General features: G+C 35.5%; 1 protein-coding gene across 21 annotated transcripts in view; it reads right to left on the bottom strand.

Annotated features, from left to right (window-relative positions):
* Window positions 1-4,460: 4,460 nt before the first annotated feature.
* Window positions 4,461-26,169, bottom strand: part of KDM6A (lysine demethylase 6A) — a 206,640-nt gene continuing 184,931 nt past the window's right edge. For 9 of the 21 annotated variants that reach the window (XM_070257372.1, XM_023634346.2, XM_023634345.2 and 6 more), the window contains 5 exons: window positions 24,764-24,951; window positions 23,827-23,968; window positions 8,861-8,987; window positions 6,471-6,641; window positions 4,461-5,335 (listed from right to left, as the gene is read on the bottom strand). In XM_070257372.1, the coding sequence (XP_070113473.1) occupies window positions 5,306-5,335; window positions 6,471-6,641; window positions 8,861-8,987; window positions 23,827-23,968; window positions 24,764-24,951 (658 nt within the window). In that variant the 3' untranslated portion in view covers window positions 4,461-5,305. Of the gene's footprint in view, window positions 5,336-6,470; window positions 6,642-8,860; window positions 8,988-9,757; window positions 9,866-23,826; window positions 23,969-24,763; window positions 24,952-26,169 lie in introns of all 21 variants that reach the window. The other 12 variants (XM_070257375.1, XM_070257373.1, XM_070257374.1 and 9 more) reach the window with 2 other exon arrangements.

The raw sequence follows: 26,169 nt of genomic DNA, 5'->3' as shown, positions 1-26,169 counted from the left end.
GTTCATATTAAGACGTATAATCATTTGGAAGTACACTACATGGCACTGAATGGTTTTGAAACCCTGAGAAAAACTGTGACTATATATTTTTTTAGGTTGGTATGCTTAAAAATCATAGTTTGAATATGTTAAATCAAATTCCCACCTTAAACTAGATTGGCAAATGGTAGTCAGACCAAGAGTTTAGAAAAATGCATATTATTAAATCTTTACATTGAGAATATTCTATTTACTCATTTTCTTGTCACACAGTTTCTTGAAGTGCCATTATTTGATTTTAGGATGGGAACAACTCAGTAGACATTACTAAGACTTAACAGCAATTTCCCTTTCCTCTATCATTTCCACTTTCTAATTCATGGCTTACATCTTCACCCTGATAATTCACCATCTTTTTCAACCACAACAGTAGGTCCTAATGCAACCAAAATCCATGCGTCCTTTCCATCCTAAGAGTGCAAAAGTCTAGGAGTATGATGTAGGGAGTAGGTACACATTACTCCCCAAATGCTTCTTCTGACGACCAACTTAAACACTATGTCATACATCCCAGCTTGCCCAGGATAGTCCCATTCTATGGCTGCTGCCCTGTCCAATTACTAATAGTGGCCCCTGTTGACCTCAAAGAAGTTCTGGTTTGGACTGTAAAAGATATGGTCAGCCTAATTATAGGTTATCAAATTTAAAGACATCCTTCTCTTGTTAAATATTCAAAATGAAAAGTTTCTTTCAAACGTGACCAGAGTTAAGCACTCAGCAATTGCTATTTCTCTGCAGTGGGAGGTAGAATAGCACTCGCTCTGGAGTCAGATCACCACACTTGGAATCTTGGGCAAGTTACATGATCTCTCTTTGCCTCAATTTACTTATCTGTAAGATGGGGATAAAAGAGTACCTAACTCAGAGGGTCATTGTGAGCACTAAAGAGAATGTATATAAAGTACTTAGCACCGTGCCTTGCACAAGTACTCAGTAATGGTAGGTATCTTTAGGCCGCACTAAAAAAATACCATCCTCATTTCCCTGTTCAACTAAAAAGTACATCTTCCTTTCAAAAACAAACCACCACATGGGTTGCTTCACAGTATATATATATATATAAAACTATTACTGTGTAAAGCACTCCAAGACGACAATACAAATGTTTAAAGTTGGTGGTGTTTGCTATTCACCAGACCAACATAATTTCATACCCAAGCCTCCTGGAAAAGACTGAACTGACCGCCCCACCCCCTGAAGTTCAGTACCTTTCCCATCCCTGGCAATCAGATTGTTGCTCCACTGAAGGTGCTCTGGCAAATGTCACCAACTGTCTTGTGCCAATCCAAAGGAATTCCTTTAATCCTCATCTTTGGAGCATGGTGTGGTTATTTTTCAAAAGCTCTAGCTTGTCTAACATCACCCCTGGCTGGTTTCTTTTGGCTTTCTTCTCCTTTGCCATCTCCTCTCTTATATGCTGACGTTCCTTAGTGGGTATTTGGTCTACCTCTCCTCACCACCAGTTCCTGTATAATCTTACCATCTCCTCCGGCTCCAAGCACCACCACCTCAATGGACAGCCAGATTCATGGTTGTGGTCCAGATCTCTCCTAATTCCAACAACTTATATGCTGTACAAGCAGTTCATTATCTTCTGCCTCCAGAACTACCCTTCCGTATTTGCTATACTAGTTAGAAGCACCCTCACGCATCTAAGGTATCTAATGGGTCCTGTGGATTTTACCTTTTCTCTTCCAAATCTTTGTTCTTATTAGTCCAGCCTTGCAACATCCAAAGTTCCAAGCCCAAAACACATCTTCTTCCAATTTCTGTGCTTTAGAATGTCCCTCTGGCAGCAACGTACAGGATAGATGGAATGTGTTACAGGAGGCAGGAAGACTACTGCAAACTCAATGCTGGTCTTTTGCTTAAATCCTGTGGATGGTTCCACATTAACTGCAGGGTAAAGTGTAGATCTCTCTTATGGCAGAGGTGGCTTTCCAATGTTGAGGACTTCCTACCTCTCCAGTTGTCTTTTAACATGCCTAAAGCTCCTTAGTCAAAGTTCCCAAATGCTCTTGCTCTGGAAGGTGTGATAATGTAAACCCTGCTGAAATGCCCCAATACTATTCACCCTTCTTGTTACCTCTTCTAGGTTTTGCCTGATATATTACATGCATCTACCAAATGAGATGTGTATAAGGAGGGTAGAAGGCTGGGATCACATCTTATTCAGATTCATTTTTTAGGAGATGCTAAATAAGTGTATTGATTAAATTAAAATGCACATGATGATAAAGATTTAATGACCAGGTTCTGAGAAGCAGATACTTCATTTAGTTAAATTCATATTATGTGATCTTAAATTTCAGTTGACCAGTCACTACTATTTTGAAGGTCCTATCAATTTACTATTTTGGAAAAGTAACTTCAAAATGCAGAAGCCAAAAGTTTTTTATTTTTTTAAATTTATTTTTTATTTTTTAAAGGTGTGCTTTTTGGTGAGGAAGATTGGCACTGAGCTAACATTTGTTGACAATCTTCCTCTTTTTTTTCCCTCCCCGACACCCCAGTACATAATTGTATATCCTAGTTCTAAGTCATTCTAGTTCTATGTGGGATGCCACCAAAGCATGGCTCGATGAGCGGTGTGTAGGTTCGCACCCAGAATCTGAACCAGTGAACTCTGGGCTGCCGAAGCGGAGCAGATGAACTTAACCACTATGCCACCGGGCAGGCCCTCATAATTTTTTTTTATTGATTTAACTTAAATAGATTAAGCAAAGTGAACTGCTATACAGATGGTATAAGATTTCCTATTTAACTGGCGACAATGAGAAAAGAATTTGACTTAGTTCCTACTTTCTGGATCAACATTTGTCTTTTTATACATCGTGTATTAGCTTCTTTCTCTAAACAATGTGTGTGTCATGATGCAAACTTATTTCATGAAGGCACCTGGATAGAGTATGCTTTCATGGGATTTACCTGTACAAGCAGCAAAAAGAAAAAAAAATTACTCTTTCTTCTGAAACCCGAAAAATGTAAATTATGAAGAATGCTAAACTGACGAAAAAAACGTTTACGTAAGACTTTGTTCATCTAGTTATATTTCAGAGTAATGTTGATGTGTGTGATTTCTATCTATCCTCTACCCATTCAAAGACTAAGCTGAGCAAGTATTATCCTTGACATGTAACTTCCAAATATGTACTGGTGAAACACCACTATATTACTCTTAAATATCAGACAACTTAGAAAATAAGACTGTGTCAGTAAGATAAACCAGAACTGGTTAAGAAACATTTAGGTATAGCTTTAGCATTCTCATAATCTTTGTTACTGGGTAGTTGGCTTGCAATTTTTATTTGCAAAAATGTTTGTCTTTAGTTCTTTCAAAAATATCAGTGGTTAAACATCCTAAGCAGCACTTAGACAAGCACTCTTGCTCCTTAACTAAAATAGATTTGTAAGTATCTCCTTTTGAAATTATAAATAAGAGATGATTGCTGCCAGTAGATATTCAATATTTACCAAATTATTAACTAATTGAATAAAATATCTCCATGCTTTCAAGCCCCGAACTGTTTCTAGGAGGACAGCATACTCCAAAACTATCTGAAAAAGAGTACTTGATTAATGCAATCAGCACAGCATTTCACCCGATAGGATTATAAACTCCCTTTAGTCATATATATAACTTCATTTATAGCACTCTCTATGCTCTTCACTAAAGCTTCCTGGAAAATTCCTAGAAAGAACAGCATGATAAAGTGAGAACATGTGCCAGATGCAAGCAAGGTACCATTATTATAAAATGAAACACTATTCTTAATTAGAAGTGACTTGTTAATGCTAACATAGCTTGCTATATTTTACTAGTTATATGGAATTTGCAGATTCCCCCGACCCAATCATTGTCATGCAAGCAGAAAAGCATGAGATTTAAAAATTGCCTAACATTAAAAATAAGCCTCTTAATTTATTTGCATTCTAAAATAGAGCCCTTCATCTGAATCTTTTTTCCATATAAAACACTACTAAGTGATGTACAGGATTTGTTAAGCCCATATAACATTCCTTTTAAAATCTTAAGTTCCATCACTATTTGTTTTCTACTATTATACTACGTTTTGGCAGCAACTGTTTATTGGTTTGTCATTGCAGTAATTGCAACTTAACAATAAACCAGTCTGACATTTTAGATCTTGAAGATACATACCATATATATTTCTTTAAAAATAATCATACTTTTGTAAGCAATACTTTACAGTAGACACCTCAAAAATCTACCATAGATGTGAAACTTAAAACGAGAAAAATTTAAGTTCTAAATCTTTATACATATATATCCAGATTTCTATATATATTATATATACATACATAAGTATATATAAAATATATATAATCAGATTTGAAAAATGAACAAAAACTGGGCACTGTACATAAAGTCTTTTTAAAACTCAAACAATAGAAAACTCTTTAAACATTAAACAATTTTAATAAAAGTTTCTGTACAATGCTAAGCAGTTTTATTTACACATAGAAAATGTAATAGGAGTAGTGTTTGAAATTACAGAACTCCTTAAAATTCAATGGCAGGTAAATCTGGAAAAAATAACAGCATTCCATTCACAAATATTTTCAAGCAATAAATATGTATTTATAAATAGTGTAAATTTACATCAAGATTAGAAACAAAAATCACAAATCTGAAGTTTATTCCTTAGTCTATGTGCAATCCATTATCTTTGTGACTTGGCTGTTAATTTTTTTAAACATTTTATTTAGGAACCAAAAGTGTAATAACCGTCATGGTTTTAAAACAAGACAGAAAAACATAAAAGCAGTAAAAAAGTTCCTTACCTAACTTTTCACATTAAAAAAAAGTTGACCAAAGAAAGACTTAAAATTGCTAACTACCTTACAAAGAAATGACCAGCTAGGCTAGTATTTTTTTCCAAGGAAAATTCTGAAGGGGGAAAAGATAGATGAAAACAAATTCATCAGCCCAGAAATACAGAAATATAAAAGAGGTTGTCTTCAAGTCAGTAGTCTGTATGATGTTGCCAGTTTTGTCAGATATATACAAAACGTGGAAATTATTATTTTTTTTTCTGAAGTATAGCTGATCAGCTTTGTGAGAGTCCTGGAGTAGGAGCAGTGCTCTCCCCTGTCCAGTTGGTTGACACTCCGCACTTGGAAGGTTGCATAGACACAGTTTTCAGCCAGCAGCCTTACGAGATAGCTACAAAAATCGGTGGTGCAGAACTGGGTTACTTCCTGAATAGCAGAAAAGGTCTCACTTAATGTCCATGGAACAATATCAAGATGAGGAGGATGGTAATGGAGGAGCCTGAAAATAAAAGTAAGGTATGTTACTTTGGTACTCAAATTGTTAACAGCATTCCCTAGCTCAAGGCTACAAACATAGTCTGCTTATGAAGGTAGGAGAAATAATTCTTCAAGAAAGTTCGACAGCCAGCTACACAATGTCAAAGTACAACCTTCCTTACCGTCTCTCATCTGGCCAATTTTCCTAAGAGTCTGAGACCATGACCTTACTCAGTGCACCCACATTTGTCTGTACTTCTTCACCAATTAGTCAAAAACTCTTAGAACGTTATCAGGTTGATCATTTTTTAGATTGCATAAAACGAAAAAAAAGGCTTGTGGAAAATAATTTAACAAATCAATTACAAATTCATTAGTGACTGGCTTAAGGATCTATCTCAACTAGATAATATATTCTGGTTTACATATTCCAGATAATTTTCTTCTTCTTCAAGCAATCTTGAAGACCATTCAAGTTAAAATATCAGGAGCTAAATTTCAAAAATTCAGTTTCTGATCACATATGTAAGAGAAAAGTATTGGAAGAAATCAAAAATTCATAAATTAAGTCTGTGTTTCTATTCACAAAACCATTAAGGTGCTAAAGTGCTTCCCCCTAAACATATGCTGTTTAAAATAAAAGACTGAGTAATTTATAAGTACACTTGAATTTCATAAGGTGATATAACATACCCAGAAGTTAAGCTCCATCAAATATTCCCATGAGGTTAATACTTCTGGCAAGGACAAAATTTTAAATAAATTAGCTCTAAAAGCAGAAGTATATTTGAATGCACACACTGATTCATTTTGTGTACACTAATAACCTATGTACACAAATGTTTTATCAACTAAGATCAAATGACATAAAAGATATGATAGTCTTCTAAAAGTACACAAAGATTTTAAAATGTAATTATTGTGACATTATTTAGGCTAGTCTTACCCAGGAAGAAAAGGGAAAGTGCCAATTCCATAGGAATAAATACTTGGAAGTCGAGGAGAGGGGGAAATGATATGACTATTTCCTAATTCAATATCTAATGAGCCAAAAGAAAATTTAAATATTTCATTACCTCCCACTCATCAGGTGGCAGAACAAACACTGCTGCTTCCCTATCCAGCTAACCATGTACTCACATGTTGATTTCACTTACTAATGTAAATTGGTCATAGACTTGCATCAGGTCCTCCATTTTGTACTGTTCTAGCACCACAAAATTTTCCAGGTTTCCACTTGTTTTTCGTGCACAATCTTGGCAATGCACTATGTAGGTCTTTCGAGAATTGCTCTCATTAGTGACAAAAAGCAGATCAAAAACCTCCACCTATTTTATACAAGAGAAAAAGCATTGAATAGAGACAGTGGTTATTTATTTACTGTGCTGCTTTAGTATAATAACAGAATTCTACTTTACATGAAATTGTGGACAGTGATCTCTGTTAAGAGCAGGTACTAAGACAAACATGACTGTGTTGGAGAATCTTTAATAGACCAGGTTTATTTTGCACCCAACCCAAAGACATGGGTGGCAATGTGTATTTAGGGGAGTGACCTAAGGGAATGATACACTCATTACAACCACTGGCAAAAGCCTAATTCAAAAGTTTGATAAAGGTCAGCCTGTTTCTGTTTTAAATCCAAAACATTAATACACAATCAGATAAAAGTGTGATCATTATTTTCCTTTTAATTCTCTATGATAGTACTCATCACAGGGCACTACATACGGATTTTTGTCTTACCCCATAGACTAAGCTCCTCAAAGATGAAGACAATGTTTTACTCATCTTTGTATCTACAGAGCATATCATAGTGCTTAGTCCTTAGCCAAACCTCAAAACACACTTGTTGAATGAATATAATCTATGATTATTTTATAGATGAGGAAACTGACAGGTAAGCGACAGTGAGTGAGTGTTCAGCTGTCAGCTCATGTTAAGGAGTATGAGTACAAACAAAAAGTGCATTTGTGAGTATAGCACGATTTTAAAAATAATGTATCTTATACAGAAAGATTGATGAGCTGCTAAGATTCAGGCAGGATAAGTAACAACACTGTGGAATAGGAGTCATTCTCAAATACTGGAAAGCTTATATATTCATTTTTCTAAGGTATAACACTTCTAACTAGAATCTACCTGATCTCCCAATGACTTATTTTGGCCAGGTTATACAACATTAAAATAGTCAATGAATTCAATCATTTCAAATAAAAGTCAATGTCAGAATTACAAAATTTCAAGGTTTGGAATGGATCATCAATATCCCTGGCTTTGGCATATCCTTGAATTTGTTCAGTGACAGAAAACTCGTTTGACTTCATGTCTTCTTTGAACAGTTATGTTGATTAAAATCCCAGAGTTCACCATGTTTTCCATTACTATCAATGGGCAACAACATGAACTCATGATCTGAGCTAGAAAATTTGTGAGCATTCTTCAATCTGTCCCTTACTTCTGCCACTTAATGAGTTGTCTTGTGGATTTCACCTTCTAAATATTTTTGAAATCTTCTCCTTCTTTTGTATTTCCACTGCCAGGTTCTAGTCTAGGCCTAAAGATAACAACTCTTACTTAGACTACAATAGCTTCCTATCTCCATCCTTTCCAATCATTTTCCTCTCTACAACACATATCCAACTTGGTTGCCTACTCAAAAACTTTTGATGGCTTCAATGACCTCTGAATAAATATCAAACTCCTTTCTGCAAGCTTCCTATCACCTAGACTTGTAAGTAGAATTTGCATAGTCTGTTTTCCAGCCACAGTGGGCTACTTCCCTTTTCTGAATAAATCACTCCATTTCCCATGTTGTTCCTATAGCTCATAACAACATTCATTCTACCTCCAATTCTCATCATTTTTTAAAGCCTAGTGAAGCCATACTCATTCTTCAAGGACGGACTCAAATGTTAATACTTTTGTGAACTCTTTATGTCAATACTAGAAGGGAAAATTAGGTTATTTCCCCCCCAGTGTTATCATAACAGTTAGTAAGACCAACTTTGCATTCATGACAGTCTCATGTACATTACAATTAACTGTTTATAATTTGTCTTTTCCACAAAAATATAAGCTTCTTCAGAGCAGGTACCACATCTTCTTTGTTTCCGTATCTCTTGCAAGCTGTGGCCCCAAGAGAAGACTGACCACTGTATTGTGAATTGCACCAAAGAAGACTGAACAGTGGTCTATACCTGGAGCTATACCGAACTACACCCAGTTTATTGGCATCTGTTTATGTCTGGATTGTTTAAAATCCAAGACTAAATCTTTTGATGATTATCATTTGTTAAATGTCGAACAGATAAATGATTCTGTAATAGATACTTCTAGAGTTAATACATAGTGAAACAGTATATCATCAGATTAAGTTTTAATATAATAGCTAAGTAACAAGAAAATAAGATTGAATACAATGTCAATTTCAGTAAAATACATTACATAAAAGTATAAATACATTTTAAAAAATAACTAAAGAGAAATGAAAAGTAGAGAGGTAAGAGGCTTTACAAAACAACTGTGGATAAGAACAGTTACTTACCTCACAAATGCTACAATAATGTGCTGGTTCTTCTTTTGCCCGCCCATGCCATATAATCTCTTTTCCTGCAGCAATGAGAGCTTCCCTCAATGTCTGACATTGCTTCAGAGTTCTCAGAAGACAGTACCTATTGTGGGGGAAAATTTATTTGTGACCAGCAACTGAATATTGAATATTTTTAGCATAAAAGATATACCACTAGAAAAAATGCCAAGAGACTCAGTTCTGTTATCTGTGACTTCATCATTTTTCTTTCATCAATTTCTCAGATATTCTCAGATTTAAAAAATAAGGCCAAAGCTCAGCAGGTCTGACGATAACAGTATTAGATCTTTTAAAGTTGAGGATAACTGATATCTGAATATCAAAATATAATGAACTTAATATACAAAACCTGACTCCTTGCTTAAATATAAGTTGCTAATTTTGGCTCTTATTTGGGCAAGTCTATTAACCTCTTTGGGAGTCAATGTCCTCATCCTTGAAATAAGGGATCTTAATTTCAAATCTGAACAGCTATGATTCTAGTAAGGCAGAAAGGCACATTATTTCTATCAACACTACCTAGATACTCATAAACAGCATCATCTATATAGTTGCTCTGGAAACTTTTGAGTCTATAAAAAGAAAACCATTTATGAATTTAGTTACTGAACAACACAAAATTGGTTTTGCTACAGTGCTAAAGAAGGAAAAAAAGACATTTAATTCCTCTTTTAACTTGAAGATCATATGGTAGAATCTTCCATTTACAATAACACAATCAAACTTTTCTTATAGTTTATACCTTTTCTAAACACATAGTTATGATGCTAACAATACAGGGAATTCCTACAATTTGTGCTGATTTTCCTAGTTTGCTGTCATTAGTTTGAAGTGTCTGCTAATTTCTCTTACTCTCCTCTGAATCTTAGTGGCTCAGGCTCTCCATTTGAACAGAAAGGTTGGACTAGATGATCTCTAAGGCACTTTTCAGCTCTAAAATTTGGAGAGAACGAAAATAGCCTAAAGAAAAGGAAACGGGCTTAGCACCTGAGTATTGTTTGAAAGCAAAGGTCTTGCTGTCTATTCATTGCCTAGGACAGTGCCCAGCATATAGTAGATGCTCGATAAACATTTGATTACTGAACAACTAAAATTTAAAGTATAAGTAATAGCACATTTAATTTCTCTTAAACTATATTTCCTTACTATTTTATAAGTTGCTAGGTTAAAGCTTTGCTACTTATCAGAACCCAGGTAGATTAAGCCAGGTAAAAAGATGATTAAAAAAATATATAAAACTTAACTTATTTAACAAACATAATATCAACTTTACATTTGTAAGACAAATCCCTTAAGTATCATACTCAAGGAATTTGTCTCTCAGCTTGGCTTCAGCAATTCTTGTGTTTAACTTACTTAGAAACAAAATAATGCTTTAGACTATGGTTCCAAGTCAAAGCTAGGACAGCTTATGTGTGTGAGGTGTGCCAGGTGAGGTAGCAAGTAAAAATTCAGATCATGGCAAAAAGAGAGAGATCATAATTCAGACTACGCTGCTAGCTCTTGAACAGTACCTGCTCCTCTCTTTTCTCCTCTCTGTGTCCCATACAATTCACCTCTGAAGGCACTGATCTTACTGAACAAGTATTCCAAGCAGGGCTTCAAAATAAGGTCTCTTTGACATGAAAATAATGCCTAACGCTCTGCAGGTAGCTTTGGAAGATTTGCAGACTCCACTATGCTCCCATGTGGGAAAATAAACAAACAAAAATAATGAAACAATAAAAAATAAGAACCAGACAGAAGGCATGGTATTAGGTACTTGATACATATTATGCCATTTATGCCTCTTAGCAACCCTGTGAGGAGGCACTATTATCTCCGTCTTATAAAATGAGAAAACTAGGGCTCAGTGAAGCTAAATTTGTCTGACGTCATAAAGCAATTTTTAAGTGGTTGGACTAGGGGTTTGTAAAAGCAGAAAATCTCAAGGTTCCCCTCACTATCTCTCACATTGTACTCTCTTCTTTCTGGTCTCTTTTTATGTCTTCTTACCCATCCTCCTCTTCTCTTTTAAAGATGAGATTCTTGGGGTTCAGTCACAACAGTTTTTGGTTTTCGTCCCCCCCCCCCGCCAAAACAGAGCCTTGGTTCTATGGAGTATTATTCCACTCAGCAAATGAATTTTCATCTCCAATGCTACTGACTACTCTGCCAGTCAGATTGTAGTTTATAATTTATAGGTTAATTTGGTAGTTTCATCTAAAAAAGGGCAATATATACTACTTTCCTGCAAACAATAAATGGTTAGAGCTAAGGGTTGCTAAATATAAAATACTAAGTCATGAGTATTCTGTTTCCGGAATCACAGCTCCAGAATTTTTATTTTGGAATCTTAGAAAACCGACAGCTCTATTAATCTGATCTGACAACGAATAACCAGATTGTGGTTTCCCCCTTGCCCTTATGTTTTTCCCCTAACATTAAAATCTTTTGCTCTTTCCCATTTTCAAAAGGTAGCAGTTGGAACAGAAGGAGAACTGAGAGAGACAGAGGCTCTTCTGCAGTCCACAACAATGAGCAGATCCTAAAGGAAGGATCTGAGTCAATCAAACGCTAGGGAAAAACAAATAGAAAATAAAGAGATTTAGGGAAAGGATCCTAGGGAAGACAGAAAATATTCAAGACGATGTAACAACAATCCCTTCTGCTTTGATTAATCTCAGACTTTGATTTTATATGAGGACAATGTGCAAGTGTACTGAAGAGCTAAAAAATAAGTCAAAATCATGATTGTCATTTCCTCCTATTTCAGTTTTGCTGAATTTTAATAAATTTACCTCACAGTAATTAAAAATTCAATTTGTTAAAAACAAAAAAATATATCACTAGCAAAAAGTATAAAAATGTAGAAGGTAAAATGCATTTATTAAAAATAGCATCTTCTAAGAACAGGGTCAGAAATTATCTCAGGAGCTAGACAAGTAGGGAATTCTTTGACTTTTAAGGATCAGTCTGGTTTCAGAAACCAAGCCCTGTTTTTAACTGTTTGGATGAAAGACTACACAAAAAGGCAACTCTGGTTTGGAAGAAAACCACGAGGAAGAGGCTGATTGAGGGCTTGGTGTATTTGAGGTTATACAGTAGAATCTAATCCAACCAAAAACCCACCTGCAAAGATGAAATCTAAAGAGGGATGGAATTTTAGAGAATGACTTCAAATAGGAGAAAAAAATGAAAATATACTTAAAATATTAGAATAAGAAAACTGAAGACAATAATATGAGGACAAAGGATCATGTATAATATATTCATAAATCAATGCATTAGGCAAAAGATAAATAGACACAGTATGCCATGGATGCTAAAAGGAGGGAGAGCTCATCTTCAGGTGAGGGGAGGTGGAAATCACAGTTTTCATAAAGAAGTTGTCAATTTAGACGTGAGCAGGAAGGAGAAGTGGGAGGAAAGCACCTTCTAAGCAGAAGACATGCCATGAGCAAAGATAGTGTGGGGACTATTTAGGGAGCAAACAACTGTTCTCACAAGATTTTAATCTTAGGATGAGGTTTCTAGGGCAGGAGAAGAAAGGAATGAAGGCACAGCGATACCATATTATGTCAAAGTTAAGACAACACTGGGGATTACTCTGACATTCTGGGGGCAATTTGACTAAGTTTCCAAAGTAAGTTCCCAAATATCAGTGTGGAGACAGATGAAGCATGGGTTAACTTGATATGGCACTTTTAAAGTCTTTACAGTAACAACCTCAGCCAATAAGAAGGAGATAGTGTACAAATTAAAGTATACCAAGAGGTGCCTTGTCTTTGCCCACCTCTCTTACTGAAAGAGCCATGCAAGAAAAGTGAGTTAACATGTGAGCCCTCGAAACACACTTGCCACGTGTCACTCCAGGGTTGTGTTCCCCTAGGACAACAGTGAGTGTCTGAAGGTCAGTTAAGACATCTAACAGTTTCATTTAAACCAACCACATGGCTGAAATTCAAGGTCTCAGTCAATGATAAAATGAGTATCTTAAACATTTTAAACTCTCCAATGGAAAAAACAAGCATGAAAGCAAATATATGTTAACCACGAGAATGCAGAGTTTTAGAATTTTTATATCAATATTATCACAAAGCATTGTATATTTGACCCAACGGTGTATTAGAAGACCTCCCAGGACAACAGCACTAGGATCTATGCTAACTATGGACTGGTCTTTGTGGCTATACCCTCTTAGTCAATTATTAGACCAACTGGCTATGATCAAAGAGCTGTAGAACACCTCATTTATGCATTATCAAAGGTAAAGGGAATTAATACATTAACAGTTTGCTTTAATTTACATTTAAAACCTCTGTGCTTGTGATAAAAGTGTATATTATGCAGATAGGGTAATAATCTATAATATGTGTGAAAGAAAAGGGAAAACAAAAATATTGTTTAGTTCTAAAAGAGATTTAATCTAATCTAGGGTGTCCCTAACTTGTCTGATTGTAGGATTCATCCAGGCCACTGTGAAAGAGATTCTCAGGGTTTTTCCTGTAGAGCTTTGCATTTACTTGTCAGGAACAGAGTCTAGAAATTTATTTTAATAAGAGTCTCAGGTGTTTCTTATGATCTGGCAAGTAAAAAAATGCAAACCTCTTACTGCATAAGTGATAAAAATGGAAACAATGTCTAAAATTTGTAATAATATTTTTCAATAGATACTAGTATGATACTAACTTCACAAATGATGTTTTTATGATGAGAGCCTTAAGAGACCACAGAGAGAAAGCTGCAGGGTAGGTAAGAGCACAGATTCTGGAGCTAGACTGCCTAGGTTCAAATCCTAGCTCCACACATACTCTCTGTGCCTCAAGCTCCTCAACTGTAAAGATGGGACACCTAATTTATAGTGCTATTATGAGGATTACATATGTTACATAAAATGCTTAGATTAGTGCCTGGCAGTGATCAGTATCTTAAATCATGTTAAAATAATTACATAATTACTAAATTAAAGTTTTTTTTTAAATTTGAAACAATTGTGCGATGAGTGCCAACTGAAAGTGCAATAGTTACACCAAAAAGAACATAAAACAGATTATCTAAAAGGTGTTTAATCCAGATTCCATTAGGTCAGGATTTCTCAACCTTGGCACTATTGTTATCTTGAGCTGGATAATTCTTTATTGTAGGGGACTATCCTGTGCATTGTAGATGTTTAGCAGTATCCCTAGCTTCTACCCACGAAATATCAGTAGCACCCCTCACATTCAAGTCATGTCCCGAGGAAGGAGGCAAGGGGAGGCAAAACTGCACACAGCTGAGAATCACTGCACTAGGTCCATAAATATTAACTTAAAAAAACAGAAGGTAATTGAGGTTCCTATAATTAATATTAACAACAGCTTCATTTACTGAGTGTTTATCTACGCTAAGACCTACATAATACTCATAAGTCATATTAGAAAGATATAATTATTATCCCCATTTTTCAGAAAAAGAAACAAAGACTAATAGGTTTAGTAATTTGCCCATGGTCCCCCAGCCAGTAAATGGAGAAGCCAAGACTTGAAGGCAGACTGGACTCCAAACAACTACACAGTGCTGTCCTACCTGTAATATTTCGCTGTGATATTAAAAAGCACAGAGTCTAATACTTGGGAAAATTAAAAAAGAAAGGCAAATAACGAACACATAACAATCACACATACGCAAAAGGCACAGAGAAAGCACATAAAACATTAATATTGTGCATATAAAATGGTACATTTAAAAACGGAAATATAAAACAGTGCTTTATAAGATGGTCAAAAGAATGACAAAATGATAGGACAAGAAATTAAGTTTGTGGGGAGTGGTTTTCCATGGACTTGGTAGCTGAAATTTTAGAAAACTTATTTTCAACTACTGGCTTCTGTGTTGTTAGTATTTTTAGAATTTTGTAAATTACCTGACAGATTACAGGGAGGTAGACAAGAGAATGTGTGTTCTGAAAATTAACTTTCTACTCCTCAGCATACTATCTGATGTGCTGCTCCTAAATCTAAGACTTCCCAATAGTGAACTTTTCAGAGGAAAATGGGGTCTTTGGCATTCTGTTTTTGACATTTTAAAAATGCACTGAACTTATTATCATGATGATTTAAGTGGAACTCATGAAGTAGTCGGTGAAGAAACCAGTTTCCAATGTATCAGAAACATACTATCACTACATTAAATTGCTAATAGTCCAACATAATTGTGACAATTTATACTATATTTGTTGGAGTTGGTCTTATCTACCACTGAGATTAAACCATTCAACTGCATCTAAAAGAATCTCTATTTATTTCGAAAGCCTGCTAACCACAGGGAAATCTAATCAGAGCTAACAGTTTCCAGAGCTCACTTGCTACACTATCATCTGGTTCCTTTCCAGTCCTGTTAAAAGGAATACTTCAAAGCAAAGCAATGAACATATGAGTCATACGAAAGTGAAGTGAAAAAGAGCCTTAGCACTATACAGGGAGAAAACACAGGCCAAAGCAACGTATCTCAAGTATCTGAAAATGGGAATTATCAATTTGCAAAGCATGAGAGTGTTCTCTTAGCTCTTGATCAACTAGTTTAAAATTAAAACCAAATGGCAAAAACTGTATACTTTTTTCATGAAGATGGATAAAAAGCAGCAATAATCTCCCAACCCTCAATTTTAAGTTTTAAAGTGCCTATTTAGTAAAACTTCATTCACTCAGGACCCACTAATGAAAGTATCTATGACACAGTTTATACTCAAGTGGGACAGGGGTTTACCAAACATCATCAATAGTTCTTCTACAAAAGGTATAACCCAAATAAAATTATGGAAAACATATTCAGAATGTGGAACTCTGTATGACACACAGTTCTGCCCTCTTCAAAATAAAAATCATGAAAAAGACTCTCATAGATTTAAAAGACACTAAAGGCACAATGACTACATACTGAATTCAATGTGAACCTTGATTACATCTAGATTGGTGGTAGTGGAGTGAAGTAAGAGTTTAAAAAGATATTTTTTGGTAGCTGGGGAAATTTAAATGTAGACTGCATATTGGCTGATTACTACTGATTTTCACATTTCTTACATCTGGTAAATGGTACTGTGGTTATGTGAGAATGTCCTTATTCTTAAGAGATGCAGGTTGAAGTATTTGGGGTGACATGTCATAATGTCTGCAAATTACTTTCGCATATGGCCCAGACAAAAAAGTGTGTGCACATGTGTACGTATATAGAGACTGCTAAGTAAATATATTTGTATTGTATTATTGCATTATTCTTTCAACTTTTTTTGTGATTTAAAAAATTTCAAAATAAAAAGTCTGAGGAAAAAGTATAAACAATTTGGGGGGGCATGCAGCAATGTTATACGCAAATTTTATATATTTTAAAGGAGAATAAGATATTAACAGAAAAATTGTCATAGTTCAATGAATTAAAGGAAGAGATCAGTAGCCTTACGTTTATAGTCTTCCTTAACTCATTTCTTTGTGTGGGCACTGCCTTACTTTAAAGATACCTAATGGTTCAGAAAGCTCAACAGCTAACACCTCAGCAAGGACTACGATCAGCCAGCTGAGAGCTCCAAGTGTGTATCTTAGATTTCTTTTGTAAGTAATAGAACCATGTATCCATCTGGCTACTTAATAGAGATGCCCACTTAAACATTGCAGGAGGAATTCAGGTTCTACGTGTTTAAAGTCAGCCAAGCTGGTAATCATCACTCTCCACACCGAACCCATTTCCCCCTTTCTTCCTTTACTCCCAGTTTCATCAACAAGCAGAAATGTCCCACTGCACAGCCCAAGCCAAAGCCCCAGGAATAGATTCCCCTCTCACCTCCACCACCCAATCAATCATCAAGTGTAGTCTACTTTGGTCTCTCTTTTTGTCTGAACTGTAGCAACTTCCTTCTAATTTATGCCTCTAAATCTTCTGCCCTCCATTTAATGCTTCAACTTGCTGCCAAGTAATCTAACACGCAAATTTGATCATTATTAAAAAGATTAAAAATTCTCAAGGCTTCACGTCAGCAGCTGTTGCCAATGCAAAGTCTACTTGAAATTTTTAGCAACAAAGTTTAAATCTATACTCTTCAGCTAATATGAATGAACAAGTAAGGGCTTAAACCCAAGAGACACTTGAAATTTTAGTCTAAAAAAGGAGAAACTAAATTTGCTTGCAATATATGGGGTATGTGGGAAGAAGTTTATATTCATTTAAACAGTTAAAGGAAACTAAAAAGAGAAAGTTATTCACCAAGCTTCCACTAAAATTTTCCTAAGGAGTTAGGCTGTGAACTTTTCAAGTCAAGTTCACTGAATTATGAAATGAAAGAAGTAACGAAGATAATGACTATTCTTCTGACTCATGCCAATGTAGGAGGTATTTGGAGGAATGTGAAGTAAAGTATGAAGATTAGTGTATTTCAGTAAAATAACTAGAATGTAGAAATGGAAAGAGACTTACAAAATGACTTACTCAGAAAAGGACTTTATGGAATTGCAGGGCTCTAAAGACCCAACTTGAACTTGAAAGTGCAAAGAAACAAAAACAAAAACACCACAAGAGTGATGCTGACTTGTGTGAATAACTACAGGTAATTCATTCTCAAAATGATAATGAGGGATTAGTAGATGACAATGAGATAACACCATTTCCCATTATTAAATCACTCAGTGCAAATACAGGTTCATAATCTCTTCTTACAATCCAACAAATTTTTCATAAATTTTGCATGCACTCATTTGGTGTTGAAACTTGACCTGGGGTTTTTTAGCTTTCACTTAGCTCATGAGAGCGACTGTTTCTATGTTTTACTGCAGAAATATTCATGTTTGATTCCAGGATACTGCCAGGACAGACCTGTTGGGAGGGTAAAATGTATTATAAATGCACTCTATTACCTTTCTAAATGCAGAGAATTCTGAATACCAAAACACATTTGGCCTAAGGGGTTTAGGATAGGGAACTATGGAGCTGTAGTACTACTTCTGAGAAGCCTTTCCTGAATATTCCCCTCAGAAGTGTCTTCTTCTGTGCCCCTCAACTGTTTTTGTTTGTCTGTTTACCAATATCTCCATCATTAGAGCAAAGATCACGTATTTTAATGTTTTCACTAAATTTCTCCATTTATTTTAAGCAGCCTGAGAAGTAATGAAATCCTTTTGTCACCTAGCACAATACCTGAGCACCAACTCAGTTCACAATAAATATTAAATAAATATGAAAGAATGAAGAGAACTGAGAAGAGCTGAGTGAGTGAGTAGACAAGAAGGCACAAGGTAAATTTTGCTTACATTCTTTTTGATTGGGCAAACTTTGCCCTCAACTATGAAGACTTAAAAATCATACATTGTAGATTCATAGTATTTAAGAACTAAAAACAATAATTCAGGGAGAAAGTTAAGGAAGAGGACTAGGTTTATATATCTTCTCCATTCCACTTCTTTAGTCTAGCTGATATGTTTTCTTTTAAAATAGCCTACAATTCATATGCTCAATGTATATTGGATTAATGCTTTATTTAAAGAAGGGAGGAGGTGTAAAAATTGCAGTTCATATTAAAGATGGTTTAAAATACCAAATAGAGTGGCAAAAATAAATAGAAAATTCAAGTATACAACTAAAGGCAGCAGCAGGAGAAATGGCTCATAAGGTAAGTGGGGGTCAGATTTGAGGTACAAATGGGGACTTCAAAGAATGTTTATGTGTGTGCCTTTCTATGCTTAGAATAGTTGGCGGCTGGTGACCTGAGCAAGAGAAGTAACAGGGGCATAGTGAAGGTGGAAAGCCAAACTGCTATGGATGGTGGAGTGAACAGGAGATGAAGAAAATGACTCAAAGCCGAGGGAAGGAATGGCAAGGGAGAACTATTTCTTAAGACTTGGTACAGCTCATTAGTCAGAACAAACCCATGCCACTTCTTTTGTTGGCAATATACTAGATTTGAGGACCAAACCAATGACGTTGTTATAACAATTTTACAGGAAAACTGAGTTTGTGGAAGAAGACCCCCTTCTCTATTTCTGTAACAATACATTCTCTATGCTCTCTTCTGACCTTCATCTAGTTGGCCTATTTGCTTTTCTTAAATAGAAGTGTTCCCCCAAGTTCTGTCCCCAATTCCTCCCTTCCTCTTCCTTTCAAGGTAATCACAAACTGCTAGGAAGAACACTCCCTAGGTCCAGTCAGCTCTGACTTTGTTCTCTGGAGTTCTGCATTTCATACAGCTTCCGCTAAACAACTCTATCCAACTATTTTACTGGCTCCTCAAACTTGCCACAGCCCCAAAATGAAGCCCTGTGCCACAAATACATACAAGTGGCTTTTACATAAGACAGATAGATATGGGCTTAAATTCTGGCTCTAACCAACTGAGTGACCTTGGGATGCTGAGAGGTATAACTGAGATACAGACTGGGAAGCACTTTACTCAGTGCTTGGCTAAGTATCAAGCTCAATTTATTAACTAGCATTATTACTAAACCATCTACAAGCCAGACTTGAAAACCCAGACTTGAATTCATTCCTTTCTTTTATCATCCAGAAACTTATTCTATTTATTTAAATGCTAGAAAGCTCTTTATGCAACGCAAATCAGATCATATTAGTTAAAAACGCACCAAAAGCTCTCCAACAGAATAGACTTAAGTTTGGTACACAATGCATGATCTGTCACTAAGAACTTTTACAACTACATCTCTTCTACTACCCATCACACACATTGTGCTCAAGCCAGAATGTACCACCAATCGTTGTCAACGTACATACAGCAGAGTTGTATCATATATACATTTAAGCTCATACAAATAACAGTAGAGAAGGAAGTCAGGAGGGAAGGCAAAGGAGGTAGGTGTTGAGGAGAGAATAAGAGCAGGAGGAAGAGAAGATAACTTGAAGCGAGTATGCATTTGCTGTTCCTCTAGGCTGTCACAGTTCCCCTCAGCCTCTCACAGTGTAAGCAGCTTACCATGCTGAGGATGATTTTAGCAGTTAGTATAACAAAGCCTTTCCACATAAGCCAACTATTTTGCCTGATGCTCAACTGAAGAAAAGGAATTTATTCCCTCAGTGGAGGAAAATGTGACCGTGCTGGACTGAAGGAGTCATGGTATGGATACAGTAGTCTCCCCTTATGCATGGTTTCAGTTACCAGTGGTCAACCACGGTGTGGAAGCAGATGATTCTCCTTCTGACGTATCATATCTGATGTATCATCAGAAGGTCAATAGTAGCCTAATGCTAAGTCACAATGCCTACATCATCCACCTCACTTGATCTCCTCATGTAGACATTTTATCATCTCACATCATCACAAGAAGAAGAGTGAGTACAGTACAATATTTTGAAAGAGAGACCACATTCACATAACTTTTATTACAGTATACTGTTATAATCGCTATATTTTATTATCAGATATTGTTAAACTCTTACCTGTTCCTAATTTATAAATTAAACTTTATCATAGGTAGGTATGTATAGGGAAAAACATAACATACATAACGTCTGGTACTATCGGTGGTTTCAGGCATCCACTGGGGGTCTCTGAACATATTCCCCGTGAATAAGGGGGGACACTACTGTACTAGTATTTTATGGATGAACTGAGGTATCTTTCTGATGGTGCGAGAGATTGGTCTAAGCTGGCCTTAGGTGCTATTCCTCTTTCCTCTCCATCTCCACATCTTCATCCTTCACACAAAATATCTGCCTCCCAGAATACAGACTTTTCTGACTCTGTAGGGCTAGAAAGAATCCAATGGATCTGTCATTGTATTTCTTTTAGTCTGTTTGTTTATATGCACTAACTTTTACTTCAAGACAGGACCTAGACCAGACACATATACACACACACACACACACCCCCTCTCAGTGCCTCGCCCAGAGCCTTGTATACAGTCAGCAAATATTCATTAAATGAAACGGAGCAATGTTGGCTGGAGAAAAGTACATTTTTAGCAATAGCTGAATGTATGTTAAAAAGGAAGTTTACAAAGCAAGGTCTAGGGATCTGGATTTATGGTTAACATTTTCAATTGGCAGGATGACAAAAAGCTTATTAATCACATCTCATGATAACTCAAGCTGGGAGCAGAATTCTTAATATAATAAGGAATACAATCAAGATTCAAATGATTGGACATTTTGTAGTGCAGAGTAAAAATGGAGTAAAGGAAGCATGTAATTAGATTTAGGTTAAAAAAATATGTAAGGAAAGTGTGAGAAACAACTGTATCACCAGTAATTTTAAGTGGAAAAATGTCCAAATTGTGTGTATACACTTTCAAAACAAGACAACTTTATAACAAAGACAATGCAAGTGTCAATACTCAACATTTCAAATACTAAGAGGGACAATGATAAGCTAGAAGGAGTCTAGAAGGATGGCAAGGATGATGGGGGCAAGAGGGCATGGAAAAGATGACAAAGGTAAGAGATGTTTAAATTAATGAAGACCACGTAGGAAGAACAGAATGCAACAATCTTTCCTTGATTCCTTTATCCTTCTTACCCCACCACCCAATCTATGAGCTTTAGCTCCACCACAGTTCCTAGTTTGATCCCTCTCCACTCCCATGGGTAAAAGTCTGCCCAGGTTGGTCTGTCCTATTGCAACTGCCTCCTAACTGGCCCCCACTTCTAACTTTGCCCTTTGAAATCCACTGTCTACAAAGCAACCAGATTTATTTCTTAAAGTTTAAATCAGAATCTATCCCTTTCCTGCTTAAAATCCTCTAATGGTAACCCCTAACACCCAGAGTTTATATATAAACTTCTTACCATGTCCTAAAAATCCATGCCCAATCTGGTTCCTGTTCACTGCATAGAGCTTATTGCTACCCCTCTTTCTTTCTCTCATTCTGCTGTAGTCACACTGGCCTTTTTGTCCTATAAACATGCCAAAGTTGTTCCTAATTTAGCCTGTGCTTATTCCTGGAGTCTGAAACGTTCTACCCCTAGAACACTGCACGGTCGATTCTATCTCATTATTCAAGTCTAAGGCACAAAACGCATCTTCTCAGGCATCTCCCCTGAGATTTTAGAAAAAGCAACACTCCTACCTCCCCCACAACCGAAATATTATCTATTTTACCTTATTCATATTATTATCAGTAATTTATTTATCTGTCTGGAGATCTTTCTGTCTTGTTCCATTAGAATTTGAGTCCTCCGAGGACAGGAATTTTAACTTACACACTGCTATGTCTACCATCAGTGCTTAGAACAGTGTTTGGCATAGAGTTGGTTCTGAAACACTTGTTTAATGAGATTTACTCTACATAAATCCCAAATATATTTAGGGAATTGGGGACTAAACGACAGGTAGATTTTAGGCCAATTTGTAAAGAACTTTCAAGAATTATAGTGAAGTAATGAGAATGTTCAAGAAGTTGCTGGATGGCCACAAATTATGGATGTTATAGAAGGGATTACTGTATTAAGTAGTTTTGACTAAATGACCTTTAAAATCCTTTCCAATTATAAAATCCAAATCTATCCAAAATTTAATGAGTCACTTTCAGTCTATATAGTTGTTAGAGAAAAGGTTTCTATACTGTACCAGCCCTTTACCTTTAGGTGATCTGCATTAGTCTCTAGTTTACGCCTACTTTCAACTTACATCTTCAGTGACTTCAGACAATCTTTTTTCCACAAAAGTAACCCTGAGCTTGCTTTTCAGAGCAAAGTACCATTCTGAGATTTAATAGGAAAAATGGATAGACAATCCCTCACACCTCACTACCAATTACATTTATAGAGTATGGTACCTAAGATCCAACTTTTTAAAGGATTTATACATTGGTTTTTGTTACCTTTTGTTTCCCCCTACAACTTCTGCCCAGGACTAGATAAAACAGTGCAGTTGATAAAGGACTGTATCATAAGATAATCCATAGGCATGTTACCTTGGCCACACAATTTTTGTTGAATAAAATTTTGGATTTAGGTTGGAAGTCATTTTAATAAGCCAAGATTACTTTCAAAAGACAGTATTTTTGAAAACAACACATGCTGACCAAATTAATACAGCTACAGGAGAAAAACTTAATGTAAGCACTATTTTAAGAAAGATGAAGACAAACTTACTTTATCAGTGAGTATAAAGCAGTGTATTCCAAAAGGAGTTTTTGAGGAGATCAAAAGATACTGGTCAAACAAATAAGTTTGGGAAATACAATATATTATAACCCTTCTGTCCCATTCACAAAACACACTAACACTTATAGTCTCTAAAACATTGTGCAAGAAAAAAAAATAAAAGACTTGTTAAACTTTATCTAATCTATCATTTCCCATATTTCTTTGACCAAAATTCCCCACCTTTTGGGGATAGGGGTAGTAGTGACAGAAAACATAGTTTAGGGAAACACTGCTATATAGCACTGTTTGAAAATATTATTTCCAAATAGATTTAGAAAATAGCTAGGATAGAGACTCTGACAATAAATGAGAAGCTTACTAGGATATATATACGTAGTCAAATAACTTGTCTTAGGTGTTTAAAGCAGCTAAGAAAAGGGACAATTATAAGATGGATGATTTAATTAAAATAATCCAAATAAATGGACATTTAAGCCAAATTCCTATATTAGATGCCAACTTCTCTGTACCAGCAATTATTCTGTGATGCTATTCTCTCCCCCTGATACTAAGGGTAGTCTTTCGATATTAAAACTAAAGTTCTCCTAGGAATCAGGTGGTTCAGAGGGTAGTGGGGAAGGACAGGTTTGTGAATCTACTGGTTTAGAATCATTTGGGCCTTTGTTCCTCTTTGTACCATAGTGTACTGACTATTTGGAATGGAAAAATACTTTTAACATGTTGATTCTCATATTACATTTTGCTAGATTTATGGACCATTTGGTTTTAATGTCAACATGATTCTATGAGGGGAAAAAAGTATTGAATAATTAACACTCCCCAAAAAGAGAGGGACTACAGCAGTTTTAGAAAGCACTTACTTAATCATTTCAAAAAGCTTTGGATCTGAGACCTTGATATTTCGTGCCATATTCCAGGAAAGATGAACCATGGGTACTATTGACTTCACACTTTGCAATTTGTTCCATTCGTACCGTTCCACTGCCAATTTATACTGGCAGGCTAGGAAAAAAAAAACAGTTATAAAGCAACCCAAAGTACCAAATGATATGAAGATAACCATTATCACCCTCTCAGGTGATATCAACACCAATTCTGAAAACCTCAAAACATTACAGAAATAATTTTTATGTTTTTTTTGATAATTATGGTAATAATAACAGTAGCGATCATGTAGAGTGCTTACTATAAACTATGTGCCAGGCATTGTGCTGAGCTACTTTTTACACATTATCTCATTTAATCTTTACCATCACCTTATTACCTTTATTATTTTCATTATACAGATGAAGAAATTGAGGCCCAGAGAGGTTAAATAACTTGCCCAAAGTTGCAAGAGCCAGGTCCTGGTCCTAATCCAGGTCTTTCTGGCTCCAAAGGCCATATTCTTAATTTTAAGTATCTACTGCCTGAAGGCAGGCATAATTCAAACAGATTTTGACATAAAAGGGCTGTTCATATACTAGATAAAAAGAAAAATTTGAAAGAATGAATAACCACTCTATTTGCTTTCTCCCATAAAGGGTTTCCTTTATAAAACAAAACCAAGCACTCTAAAAATTATTAAAAGTATATCTTCCTTGTATATAAAGACAAATTTCTGATCTGCTGAGACCTATGGTCTTGGATTTCTATTTGTTAACTTGAATTTAATTTCCTGTACTACAAATTAAAATTTCACGAAGACACTCTTCTTCCAATTTTTAGTTAGTTATATTTCAAGAAAAAAAGAACAGACCTATCAGATACAACCCTTTACAAATCAAACTTTGTTTTTTAGCATATTCTTTAAAATACCTGTAAGTGGACCAACATTCCAAGCAATGTTGTTGCACCAGCCAATAGCCTGAACCCAATGAACAGTGCCTGCATTTATCCACACCAAGTCTCCAGGTCGCTGAATAAACCTATACACTGGAACATTTGCTTCATAAAGATCTTCAAGGTTGGGCCACCAAGAACCCATTAGGAAATTCAAATTATTTCTGAAATAAGAAAAAATAACGCAAACGGATCAAGTATTTTAATAAGCTCCTTATTTATAAGACTGGAAGACAATGTCAAAAGTTTTTAAAATATGCTCATTCATTGCACTGAAACAATTGCTTGTACAATAAGAACTGCTATATGTTTAGTGAGTGAAGTTAATTATAGTTAAGTATTGGATGACTTATCCAAAGATCAGTATTACTACCTGAAGTTGATTTTTCAAAGATACAAATGAAACGCAAAGCTACTTTTAAGTAACACTTATATAACGTTAACTTTTCATTTCATGTCACTAAAACCTATTATGATTGAACCCTTCTCCCTGGAGTACCAAGAAATCTCTAAAAGGTAGAGCTGGCATCAAGTCATTTAAATCCATAAACAGGAACACTATGGCAGATATAAGTACTAGGAACTTAAATTTCTGAGAGAAAGTAGAAAACATAAATGGTCTCTACTGCTGTTTTGAATCCAAACAGGAAAGGGCAACAGAATGTCAGTCTCCGCGTAGTTTTGATGACTGGTTGACTAAAACTATACAGTTGAAAAAAAACTTTATCAAAAATGAACAAACATACCAGATGTACAAATAACCATGATCACCACAACAACCAACAACATTCTTTGGAAATAATCTACATATCATATTACTACGCTTTTACTTTAAAATCCAGTTTCTTCTTATTCTACTTCATCATCATATGATATGAAGTATTCCTACAAAAGAGTTTTATAAAATTCACTTAACTACTTTAGATTTCACATTTTAGGGAAAGAAGAACCTGTAGAGTGGAAAAGTTCCTTTCCTTAAGATCCAAGAAACAGCCTTCACTTGATTTCTGTGTCTTGTGCTAAAGGATATGATAAACTATACCTTGAAATTATTTTCATTGGTTTAAATTTAATTTTTTGTCTAAATCAAGGGTGGGCAAACTATGGCCCGTGGGCGAAATCTAGCCCACTGCCTATTTTTGTAAATAAAATTTTTATTATAACACAGCCATGCCCATTCATTCACATACCATATATGACTCCTTATATGCTTCAGTGACACAGTTGTGACAGAGACCATATGACCTGCAAAGCCTAAAATATTTATCATCTGGCTTTTTATGGAAAAAGCTTGCCAACCTCAATCTAGATGTAATCCTAGTCTTATTTTTTTCCTTAAAAAAAAATGTAAGGCTGCTCTTCAAAGTCTAGAATACACTGCC

This window comes from Equus caballus, chromosome X, assembly GCF_041296265.1.
Source record: "Equus caballus isolate H_3958 breed thoroughbred chromosome X, TB-T2T, whole genome shotgun sequence".
NCBI lineage: Eukaryota > Metazoa > Chordata > Mammalia > Perissodactyla > Equidae > Equus > Equus caballus.
This window is presented reverse-complemented; position numbering and strand designations above follow the sequence as displayed.